At 40.0% G+C, this 12,521-nt stretch overlaps 1 protein-coding gene across 1 annotated transcript in view; it reads right to left on the bottom strand.

The window, feature by feature from the left end:
- ATP2A3 (ATPase sarcoplasmic/endoplasmic reticulum Ca2+ transporting 3) overlaps nucleotides 1-12,521 on the bottom strand; it is a 391,838-nt gene that overhangs the window by 24,271 nt on the left and 355,046 nt on the right. Inside the window, exons 16-19 of the mRNA XM_073615051.1 lie at nucleotides 12,212-12,414; nucleotides 9,877-9,962; nucleotides 2,954-3,087; nucleotides 1,862-1,979 (exon numbers count right to left, since the gene is read on the bottom strand). Of these exons, the coding sequence (XP_073471152.1) occupies nucleotides 1,862-1,979; nucleotides 2,954-3,087; nucleotides 9,877-9,962; nucleotides 12,212-12,414 (541 nt within the window). The remainder of the gene's footprint in view (nucleotides 1-1,861; nucleotides 1,980-2,953; nucleotides 3,088-9,876; nucleotides 9,963-12,211; nucleotides 12,415-12,521) is intronic.

The raw sequence follows: 12,521 nt of genomic DNA, 5'->3' as shown, positions 1-12,521 counted from the left end.
TAGCTACTGGTCTCCAAGCCTAACCCCTGACATCGGCACTCCTACACTGAACCTTCTGATCTCAGCTACTAAAGCAGTACATGCAGCCACTGTGCACGCCCCTCCCCTCCTCCTGCCCGACCATTCAAAAATACAAATGCTCCTTGGAATGAACAATGGAGGGAATGGGCAGGCAGAGTTGCTGCTGTATGAGATTGCAGCGTCTCTCCTGTCATAGTCCCAGAGTGTAGCGATAGATCCCGGAGATCCATAAAACCTTCAGATCTAAATAAAAGATAAGTCTACGAGGTGGCATGCACCTTGTTGGACTTAACTCACAGTATTCCAGCACATTTTACAAAGTGGCTGAATTACTGGAGATCAGCTTAAAATTAATTTTAAACCGTTGTGCAAATACGATGAAACATTGCATCTACCAACATATTTATTCTAACGGGCCTCTGCAGTTTTATAGGCAAAAATTCAGTTTTTAATGTGTGAGAAAAAATAAAAAACTTGCTCCTGAGGGGAAGTGGTTGAAAATGAAAAAAGTGTAAAACAATAGCACAAACACACTTCTTGATCGGTTTATATCTTCAAATAAATATAAATCTAGAAATAAAATTTAACATTTGCCTCCTGAGTTTAATCTCACACAGACTCCAAATGAACTTGATGACAATTACATTCACTGCGCAATGCATAAAATGCTCATGTAAGTAACCATAATGCAATTCAAATTTTTAGGGATTGCAAATTATCCTGTGCTAAAAATTTACACAAACTTCTCTTTCCTTTGTGTGTTTCGCAATGTAGTACTGAAAGCAAAATAAAACGTACAAGTTCATTTTATGATTTATTACATAAAAATCACACTTGTAAAATTTTAATCAGCAGACTAATTATGTATATATTAAAATGTTAATTATATTTTTGTGTAAACATTTGGGGTTCAGTACATACAATTTATTTTATGTATTTTATCTTACATTGGGAAAAATTGCAGGAAACGACAATTTTTTTCAAATGTTTTACTATGTATTGGCAAAAAAATAAAAATAAAGTATATGTAACCAAATTTGCTTCCAAATTGAAAAACTATCCTTCCCCTAAAAAAAATTATGTAAAATGTGTCGTCAGGATAGACTACAATATCTAAAAGATATAAATCTGTGGAACGGAGACAAGGAGACTTTAGGGGAGATTTGGGAAGAAAAAGGCCTGGGGACTCAAAGTGGTTAAAAAAAAAATAAGGTAATGCACCTTTTAGATATCTACGTACATGAACACTGGAATGTCCTGTTGAGAAATTATTCAATAAAACAATCAACACCATTAAAAACGCTGAAGAACAAATATTACCGAATTAGATTTTCTAAAATTAAAGTGGTTGTAAACCCCATTCATTAAATTTGAAATAAGCACATATCTGTAGTGTTTACTTATCTCTCTCCAAAGTTCTAAGAGTCATTTCTCTCTGGTGCTTCATTCCTGTTATCAGCATGAGTCACTTCTGACAAGCTCTGACACATGAGATAACATGAACTGAAAATTTGTGTTGAGGAGGGAGCTTAGAGGTAGACCTCTAAGCAGGGAGCTGATCTATTCAGAATACAGCTCTGCATGTTCCTTTGTTCCTCTGCCTATGTGGGGGGGTCTCTTTCCTCCAATTAACTTTCACACAGTGTAAGTCCAGTCTCCCCACCCACCCCTATGTACTGCTGAAGGAGGAAGAAAGATTTTTTAACACAATCTGCACTTCTCAAAGTATGTAGAAAGGGGAAGACTGCAGATATATATCTGAGGCTATTCTCTTTACATGTGAGGGTTTACAACCACTTTAACTTTCCCAGAAAGACATTTTATAGCACACAATATATACCGGCATTGGTTTCACATAGAGGATCAAGAAGTGTAGTGCCATGGACATGATGATTGCACCCAGAAGCCAGATGTTAAGCCAAGGTGGCATCCTCAGTAGAGATTGGTTCTCAGACAGACTGCAGATATTAAATTGAGATAAATGAGTTGTGCATTGTCTTATTTTGTGAAATACAGTTACATTGTGACAACTTGATGTTTCTCCTTAATCTCTAAAGTGCTGGATATTTTCAAACAGAATAACAAAGAACTACTAAAAAAGAGGGAACGAGGAACAGAATGTTGACTTTGGAAGTTTTTACACAGCGGTTGGTATAATGTTAACATTACATTTGTCATTCCACCTGCACCAAAATTATTTAATATTTTACAATGAAAAAGATATTTAAAAAAAAGCAATATTTTTTTTTCGAGTATTTTCTTTTACACTTCAATTCTTGGAGGTATTTTGTTCTCTGGGAGGTCAAGCATCTTTATTTTTCCCCATGATGAAAAATACAAGGCAGATTAAAATCTATTTAGCTGGAAAATAATTTATATTGACTTAGTTTTAGTTTTTATCAAAACTATTATATCAGCAGTACTTAACTTTCCTTGTATGGTAATATGAAAAGTTATTTAAAGAACCACAGAGATATTTGTTACATCAACCAGTGCAAGATCAACTTGCTTTGTTTTTAATAATAATACACAGATTTGGAAAATAAGTCTCCTGAAAGTAAAGAGAGTCTAAAAAAAAAAAAAAAAAAAAAAAAGTCTATCCTCCAGCTCTCTGCTTATGATATGTTAAATGCTGTAACCTTCTTGCCTTATTTAGTAGTTTGAATACACTCTTGTATAAATGACAATTTAAACTCTGCATTGAAATAGCTCACTGTTCTTCCCCAGTTCTCCTAAAACTCCCTATCATACCCACATGATTGTAATTGTAACAACTTTGAACACTTTTTTTGTGGAAATTGTTCTAAAGGCTTGTCCACAAAAAGTTTTTTCTTGTCCAAGTCAAATAAGCCTAATGAGGCTAATGCTCAGAAATTTGTAATAAGACAGTTAACATTTAAAGGATATACCTCTATATAGAATCACGATTTACCTGTTGAGAGCATTACACATCTCGATGGTTACCAGCACAGACAGGGCCATGGTAGTGGGATAGCGAGACTCAAACACTTCACAGTCAATTCCTTCAAATAATGGATTTTCAGGTGTGCATTTCATGAAGTGTCTCTATAAGGAATGTAAGAAAAAGTACCACAAACATCAGTAAGTGGTTTCATAAATGAACTCCAGTGTTTAAGTGGAACTTCAACCCATAGTGTGGTTGGAGGTAAGTAACTGGTCAATAACATTGCACTTCACACCTCAATTCATACAAGAGTGCCAGTAGTATTGGTTTCAGATTATTCTGAATCATTCGGTATTCATTGACAGGTGCATCTGATCTCCTTCAAGTAGGTTTCACCAGTTATGTGACCAAATCAAGTAATGTGACTGACCTGTCCTAGTGATACATTTTTCTGTACAGAAATTTTACACTAAACTATAAAGTTACTAAATAATCCATACACGTACACTACTTGGACTTTTTTTTTTCTTCATTAAATCATTTCTTACTAGGTCTGTCTGCCTCTTTGTAACACTCTTCATCTTACCCTTGTACCCGAACCTTTTTTCCCCCTCATTTCTGTTTGCTTGGAACAAGCAGTGCAAATGAGTTATAGTCATGTGCGCTGCTCTATGCACACTACAAATCCCATAGCCCCTAGGCCAGTGATGGCGAACCTTGACACCCCAGATGTTTTGTAACTACATTTCCCATGATGCTTCACTACACTGCAGAGTGCATGAGCATCATGGGAAATATAGTTCCAAAACTTCTGGGGTGCCAAGGTTCGCCATCACTGGCCTAGGCCATCTCAGGAGCAAGAGAAAGATGATGCCTACATTCTTACATACAGTGGCAGTGCATACTTGACTAGAATAGAATTTTCTTCTTCTCTATCCTTTTTAGACATTTCCTGTCTGCGGGCACTTGTCCAGCATCTGTTCATCATGGCTCTGGACTGATCACCTGGCCATGACAACATCGGACTATGCCTGCACGAAGCGTTTTGGCACAGCCGCTTGAAATTTCAACCAGGGATAAAACGTGCCAGGGTGACAACACAGGAGCACAATTCAGATATAGTTATTACCCCATAACAGGTAGTGCCTGAGCCAAGCCTGTAACGTTACGCCAGTGTCGCGCCATGTGTGGTGGTGAGCCGGTTGGAGATATTGCTCCAATTAAGCTCTTTAGCTTGTCATTTTGAAAGTGAATTTTATTGTGTGGTTCTTAATAAAGAACGATAAAGGAGTACACGATGTTTGTGCCTTTCAGGCTTGTTTGCTATGTGAGCTGAGTCCATGGAGAGCTTTGGTAAGTGGGGTAAGTGGAGGGGACGGATGCCCTGTGTGAACCAAGGATACAAAATATGTACCTGGGTTAAAGATTGATAAGCGTGTTGATCATTGTATTGAGGTGAGCAGGCCCTTCACCTGGTGATGGATGTGCACTTTGCATGATGAGTGAAGAGTGAAGACATGGGGTGTTTTGCTTAATATATTTTCATCACCATTTTAAAATATTTTTTTCTGGAAGTCGTTGGATATACGTGTAATACACAATTGTATGGGACTTTGAACTATTTATTATTTGAGGTGTTGCACCACACTGAATTTATTTAACACTATACAACATTGTCATGGACACATCTCACAGATGTTATAGCCACCAAAAAGGCTACTTTAGTGGCTGGAATTTCTAAGGGAATATCCCTGATGGGTTCAAAGAGTGTCATCTGCAATGCAGAGAGAAAATGAAGGTTCCAAGGAAGCTCAGGAAGCTGCAAAGCGGGCATGACATGAAAAACACCTTGAATAAATGTTTTTACAAGGGAATGCAAAGCCAAAGGTCTTTGGAAAAGGATGGATATGTTCAAAACTTTTCCTTTCAAGGTGCTAAGAACTGGCCAAGACTTGTTTGGAGGAAGGCCAGAATGTGAGACAAAGTCACCTCTAGTAAGTAACTGGCTGTGCTTAAAACAGCTGAAGTAAGATTTCCAGGTAGAATAATACATCTTCCTAGAAGTAGCTTTCCATGCTTTCAGCAAGGTAGGCATCACTGACTCAGAAACCTCTGTATCCTACAAGACCCGAGTTTCAAGAGCCATACTGTTAAAAACAAAGAATGTAATGCATAGGTGGAATAGGGGGCTCTTGAGAAAACAGATCTGGCCTGGTGGGGAGATGCCAGGGGTCAACTGCAAGAAGTCTGAGTATGTCTTGCCCAGCATAGGCATGTGCAGCCTATTGCATTAGGGTGTGCACCTCAAACCAAAGCTCAAAACACACATGCGTCTGTGTGTATATAAATATATGCTGCACTGATGGGCACCGATGGGCTGCACTGATGGGAACCGATGGGCGGCACTCATGGGCACCGATAAGGCAGCACTGGTGGGCACTGATGGGTGGCACTGGTGGGCACTGAGAAGTGGCACTAATAGGTGGCAATAATGGACACTGATCGGCACTGGTAGGTTACACTGATAGGCAGCACTGCTAGGTGGCACTGATTGGCACCACTGGTGGGCATTGATAGGTGGGCACTTGTGGACATTGATAGGTGGCACTCATGGGCATTGAAAGGTGGCACTGGTGGGCATTGGCAGGGGGTACTGATTGGCACAGATGAGGCCGATGTGCCTCCTTCGCTGTCAGCGTGAGGAGAAAAAAAAAAAAAAAGAAGATTACAGAGCTTTTGTTTACACACGTGATCAGCTGTCATTGGCTGACAGCTGATCACGTGGTAAGGGGCCGGGATCGGCCCCTTACTTGGATCTGTGATCACCCGAGTCTTAGTGACGCGGTGATCACAGCGCGCACCCTGCAGGGGGCGCGGGGAGCGTGCAAAGGGGAGGCCGTCTTAAGTCGGCCTCCAGGAAATTCAGGTCTGCCTGTAGCCGTATATATATATATATATATATATATATATATATATATATATATATATATATATATATATGTGTATATATGTGTGTATGTGATCTGGCCAAGGTTACAAAAAAATTTCTGCTGCACTTAAGGTTCCTAAGAGTTCCTAAGAGCACAGTGGCCTCCATAATCCTTAAATGGAAGACATTTGGGATGACCAGAACCCTTCCTAGAGCTGGCCAAACTGAGCTATTGGGGGAGAAGAGCCTTAGTGAGAGAGGTAAAGAACAACCCAAAGATCACTGTGGCTGAACTCCAGAGATGCAGTCGGGAGATGGGAGAAAGTTGTAGAAAGTCAACCATCACTGCAACCCTCCACCAGTCGGGGCTTTATGGCAGAGTGGCCCGACGGAAGCCTCTCCTGAGTGCAAGACACATGAAAGCCTGCATGGAGTTTGCTAAAAAAAACCTGAAGGACTCCAAGATGGTGAGAAATAAGATTCTCTGGTCTGATGAGACCAAGATAGAACTTTTTGGCCTTAATTCTAAGCGGTATGCGTGGAGAAAACCAGGCACTGCTCATCACCTGTCCAATACAGTCCCAACAGTGAAGCATGGTGGTGGCAGCATCATGCTGTGGGGTTGTTTTTCAGCTGCAGGGACAGGACAACTGGTTGCAATTGAGGGAATGATAAATGCTGCCAAGTACAGGGATATCCTGGACGAAAACCTTCTCCAGAGTGCTCAGGACCCCAGACTGGGCCGAAGGTTTACCTTCCAACAAGGCAATGACCCTAAGCACACAGCTAAAATAATGAAGGAGTGGCTTCACAACAACTCTGTGACTGTTCTTGAATGGCCCAGCCAGAGCCCTGACTTAAACCAAATTGAGCATCTCTGGAGAGACCTAAAAATGTCTGTCCACCAACGTTTACCATCCAACCTGACAGAACTGGAGAGGATCTGCAAGGAGGAATGGCAGAGGATCCCCAAATCCAGGTGTGAAAAACTTGTTGCATCTTTCCCAAAAAGACTCATGGCTGTTTTAGATCAAAAGGGTGCTTCTACTAAATACTGAGAACCATGTAATATTTCAGTTTTTCTTTTTTAATAAATCTGCAAAAATGTCAACAATTCTGTGTTTTTCTGTCAATATGGGGTGCTGTGTGTATAGTAATGAGGAAAAAGAATGAACTTAAATGATTTTAGCAAATGGCTGCAATATAACAAAGAGTAAAAAATGTAAGGGGGTCTGAATACATTCCGTTCCCACTGTGTGTGTGTAATATATATATATATATATATATATATATATATATATATATATATATATATATATATATATATATATATATATATATATATATATATATATATATATATACACTTTTTGCTGACAACTTTTTTGCGCACACTTTTTTGCTGACAAGTTAGGCAGGGAGGGTTTTGGTCCATTGTGATTCGTGTGTCTGGCTACCCAGTGCCTGTGTCCTGCCGAAAAAGGTCCCCCGGCGGATAATGCCCCCCTGTACTGCGCAGCGCTTGCGCAGTACGAACCACAACGGAGCCCTCGAAAATAGCCGAAGCTGTGAGTCAGCTGTACACGGCGCTCACTGCTCACGTGACCCGTCTGCCGCTATCCAGGCTGAGGCTCCGCCCTTCTTCCAAGGGAGAAAAAGGAGGGGGCGGAGTGCATATGTATATCACTCTGCCGCCGCTCGTGGCCGGAACTATAGAAGTCGCAGCGGCAGCAAACAGATGTTTTTGTTTGCCTGGCCGGACCAATGAGAGCTCAGCATAGGCCAGGGATTAGGGTGTGCCTGTGCACACCCGGCACACCCCGTGGGCATGCCTATGATGCCCAGAAAAACCTGGTATACAATTTGGTACCAGAAGAATTGTCATCTTCCACTCTTGCTCTATTTTGTGGAGCAGGCGAGTTGGAATGCTTAGTGGAGGAAAGGTATAGATTAGACTGAACAAAGACCAGGGGATAACTAGAGCATACAAGGAAAGAGCTAGAGAATCCCTGGTTCTGAATACAAACAAAGGTAGCATATTGTTTATTGTAGGTTGTTTATTTGGAGGCTAGGAAGTCCAAAGTCAGAGTCCCTTGGAGTCGAAGGACTCCTGACCTGCAATATATTATTTTGTTTTTTTTTTTTTTCTTCAAATTCTTTATTCAGTAGTTACACTTAAAGGGTATGCATTCATAATAAACAGTGAGAATACAAAATATGCCATTGGTAGGATACATACATTTTCAGATACCACAGAAAGTAGCAGATGGAGTTGCATGACACATTTAATAAGTACCTATCATTCTTACTGCTCTGGGGAAATCATTAAGTGCAATGGGATGGAGTGAACAAGACCGGGGAAAAACAATAGCAGGGCAGAGGAATAAAAAAAAAGGTTGAGGTGGTAGAGCATGTGGCCTCGGCAAACAAAAGGAAGTAGAAATATAGTACTTCAACAGTGCTGCAAGACACTAAAATTGTTCCCAATAGAACCATATGATTTTGGACCTGTCAGTGTTGGAGGGGTCGTTTGTTTTCAAGCACAAGCCCTTATGGCTTCAGGATATGGTTAAACAATGATTTCTTGTACCATTTCTTTGATGATGGGGTCACATTTAGGACAGCTTCCGTATTATCATAGAGAGATATGAGTAAGCTGTGATATGATTTGGGTGACCTGCCGCCAAAAAAGTCACAGTAAAGAATTCCCTAAAAAAAAACATGCATTATAGTGTCTGCCTTTGCATTAAACCACCAGCATATATCACTCTGTTGTGGGATATGTTGAGAAAGAACAGACAGTGTTCTATACCAGCAGAAGAAGCTGTCATTGCCACATACCTGGGTTAGTAAAGTCAGAATTAGCCCAAAAACGAAGACATTCGTTTCGAGTTGCCAGAGCCAAAAAAAAAAAAGTATCTGTAACCCCTGGGAAAAACTTTGGATGTCCTACTATAGTAGGACATAGTTGTAGAGTCCCATTAAGGGGTGCTTTCGAAAATCCTTCACCCCGGGTTCACACTAGTGCAATGCGGGAACCAGCGCAATTCCAGCATCGCTCCTCTCCCGCAGGCAGTTCACACTGCCTTCTGCGAACCGCTGCAAGCGTCATTAACTTTGACACCCCCAGTTTAGTTCACAGATCGCAGTGCAAGGGTGAGAATACCCATGCGATTCGATTCTCGTGCGAAGCAAAACAAGTCCCTGCACCATCTTCTGTGCGAATCCAATCCGAGTTCAGCCATACAACTGTATGGCTGAGCTCACATTGCTCAGACATCACATGTGATCGGCACCTGCAGTGCGGGTGTGAATCACATGCGATCTAGGATCACAGCAGTGTGAACCCAGGAGCACTGTAGTGCTCCTTTCTGACCATGGGGCCACGGCCAAAGGAGGGGTGGGGGGAGTAGTCCTGTTCAAGGGAGACCCAAAGCTGGTGTATCTTATGTTTACACCAATCGACTACTCTTGCCATAAGGTCAGCCGTATAACAAAGGGCAGGTCTAGAAATGCCACTCCACTCCCGAGTTTAGATTTGATCAGAATGTCTGCCATTTTGGATTGATTTATCCTGCCAGATAAATGTAACAAAATCAGCCTGGATGGATCAGTAGAATTACATGTTTTTGTTCTGGAGTTAAGTTATTTTTTTACATTTTATGAATAGAAGAAGAAAAATTACAACACTGTATACAGGTATACAAAATTAATTTTAAGAATAGAAGAAGATAAATTACACTGTATACGAAAGGTAAAATTGTAAAGTACAAGGAATTAAATTGACATTCCTATTAACTAAAAGGAGGCGGGGATAAAAGGGAAATACCAGGATGAGAAGGTTTAATTAGTATATGTTTAAGAATTTTTAAGAGTACATCACCAATGTAACAGGGATCTATCAAAGTTCAGAGGAAAGAAAGATGTAGTTATTTACCTAATATTCCATTTATTTATAGGATTATAATTTAATTTTCATACATAAAAACTAATATTCCTATACAAAATCCATTTGACTTACCAGCTGGTAAAATGTCACCTGTGGTCCATCTTCATCATATAGGAACCACCATGTGGCAGCTCCCACAGTGCCCAGACCTACATAAACTGGTGCAAAAAGCAAAAATAGAATACATTCAGAAATGTAGCACAGTTTTTTTAGAAATGAGAATGCAGTCTCTACAATAATTAGAACACATTTAAAACTTAAAACTTCTATAGTGCTAAAACCAACTACTGTAACTTTACTTTGTATAAAATACATTATTTCTTTGGAAGACTAACAATGCTTCTATAGCCAGGATGTCTGCATTTGCCCATGCTCATACAGTGCCTTGCAAAAGTATTCACCCCCTTGGCATTTTTCGTTTTTTGTTGCCTCACAACCTGGAATTAGGATGGATTGTTTGAGGATTTGCATCATTTAATTTACAGAACATGCCCACAACTTTAAAGATTTTTTTTTTTATTGTGAAGCAAACAACAAATAGGACAAAATAACAGAAAAAAGTCAATGTGCATAACTATTAACCCCCTGAAGTCAATACTTTGTAGAGCCACCTTTTGCGGTCAGCGCAGGTCCAAGTCGCTTTGGATAAGTCTTTGAGCTTGCCACATCTTACCACTGGGATTTTTGCACATACCTCCTTGCAAAACTGCTCTAGCTCCTTCAAGTTGTATGGTTTGCACTTGTGAACAGCACTCCAAGTCTGACCACAGGTTTTCTATTGGATTGAGGTCTGGGCTTTGACTAGGCCATTCCAACACATTTACATGTTTCCCCTTAAACCACTCAAGTGTTGCTTTAGCAGTGTGTTTGGGGTCATTGTCCTGCTGGAAGGTGAACCTCTGTCCTAGCCTCAAATCACACACAGAGTGGTACAGGTTTTGCTCAAGAATATCCCTGTATTTAGCACCATCCATCTTTCCCTCAACCCTGACCAGTTTTCCAGTCCTGACTGCTGAAAATTGTGTTCTTTGGGTGATGTGATGTGTTGGGTTTGCGCCAAACATAGCGTTTTCTTTGATGGCCAAAAAGTTCAATTTTAGTCTCATCAGACCAGAGCACCTTCCTCTATACATTTTGGGAGTCTCCCACATGCCTTTTTGCAAACTCAAAATGTGCCATTTTGTTTTTTTGCTGAAAGTAATGGCTTTCTTCTGGCCACTCTGCCATAAAGCCCAACTCTATGGAGGGTACGGCTTATTGTCGTCCTATGTACAGATACTCCAGTCTCTGCTGTAGAACTCTGCAGCTCCTCCAGGGTTACCTTAGGTCTCTGTGCTGCCTCTCTGATTAATGCCCCTTCCTTGCCCGGTCTGTGAGTTTTGGTGTACGGTCGTCTCTTGGCAGGTATGCTGTTGTGCCATGTTCTTTCCATTTGGTTATGATAGATTTGATGTTGCTCCTAGGGATAATCAAAGATTTGGATATTTTTTTTTTTTTTTTTTTATAACCTAACCCTGACTTGTACTTCTCAACAACATTGTCCCTTACTTGTTTTGAGAGTTCCTTGGTCTTCATGGCAGTGTTTGGTTAGTGGTGCTTCTTGCTTAGGTGTTGCAGCCTTTGGGGCCTTTCAAAAAGGTGTGTATATGTAATGACAGATCATGTGACACTTAGATTGCACACAGGTAGATATCATTTCACTAATTATGTGACTTATGAAGGTAATTGGTTGCACCAGAGCCTTTTATGGGAGTCATAACAAAGGGGGTGAATACATACGCACATGCCAATTATCAGTTTTTTTATTTCTGAAAAATAGTTTTATGTATATATTTTTCTAATTTTACTTCACCAACTTAGACTATTGTGTTCTGATCCATCACATATAATTCAGATTAAAAAAAACATTGAACTAAAGGCTGTAATATAACAAAATAGTGAAAAATAGTTTTATGTATATATTTTTCGATCACAAATAATTTGGATTAAAAAAAACATTGAACTAAAGGCTGTGTAGCAAAATAGGTAAAAAGCCAAGAGGGGTGAATACTTTTGCAAGGCACTGTATACTGAACAGATAAAGAAGGTCAGATAAGGAAATCAGGACCATCATCTCTGTACTTTTTGCACAAGATGGTGCGTCATCAAGGTTTGTGAAAACAGCTTAAGTTGTCAGATTTGTTATTCATATTTTGGTTCACAATTGTCATTGCCACACATTTTCTTTAAGATAAAAGATTGCTTTTATGACATCAATAGCATTATAAATTTATACAGATCTTCTACAACAGATTTGGCAGGTTAAGGTATATTTTAGATAATATAGCAAGGTTATCAAATTGTCTTTTCTTGAGTCTCTCTCTGTATGCCAGTATTACACAGATAGAGTAGGTAGAAGGAACAATACCTCCAATTGCAAGATATCTAAAAAAAAGCCATCCGCTGATTAGTGGTTCCCTAGGATTACGGGGTTGCTTATCCATGATGTCCAGGTCAGGAGGGTTAAATCCCAGTGCAGTGGCAGGTAATCCATCTGTTACAAGATTAACCCAGAGCAATTGGACGGGGATTAATGCTTCTGGCAGGCCAAGGATAGCAGTAAGAAAGATACTAAAGGGAAAAGAACAAAGGCATTTAATACACACATTATTCAGTCTTAATAAAAACGTATCAGTATTCCTTACGTGGTAAACTAACCTCTGAAAGGTTACACATTG

This window comes from Aquarana catesbeiana, linkage group LG02 (assembly GCF_042186555.1).
Source record: "Aquarana catesbeiana isolate 2022-GZ linkage group LG02, ASM4218655v1, whole genome shotgun sequence".
Classification (NCBI taxonomy): Eukaryota; Metazoa; Chordata; class Amphibia; order Anura; family Ranidae; genus Aquarana; species Aquarana catesbeiana.
The sequence above is the reverse complement of the archived record's forward strand: the minus strand, read 5'-3'. Positions and strand labels throughout refer to the sequence as shown.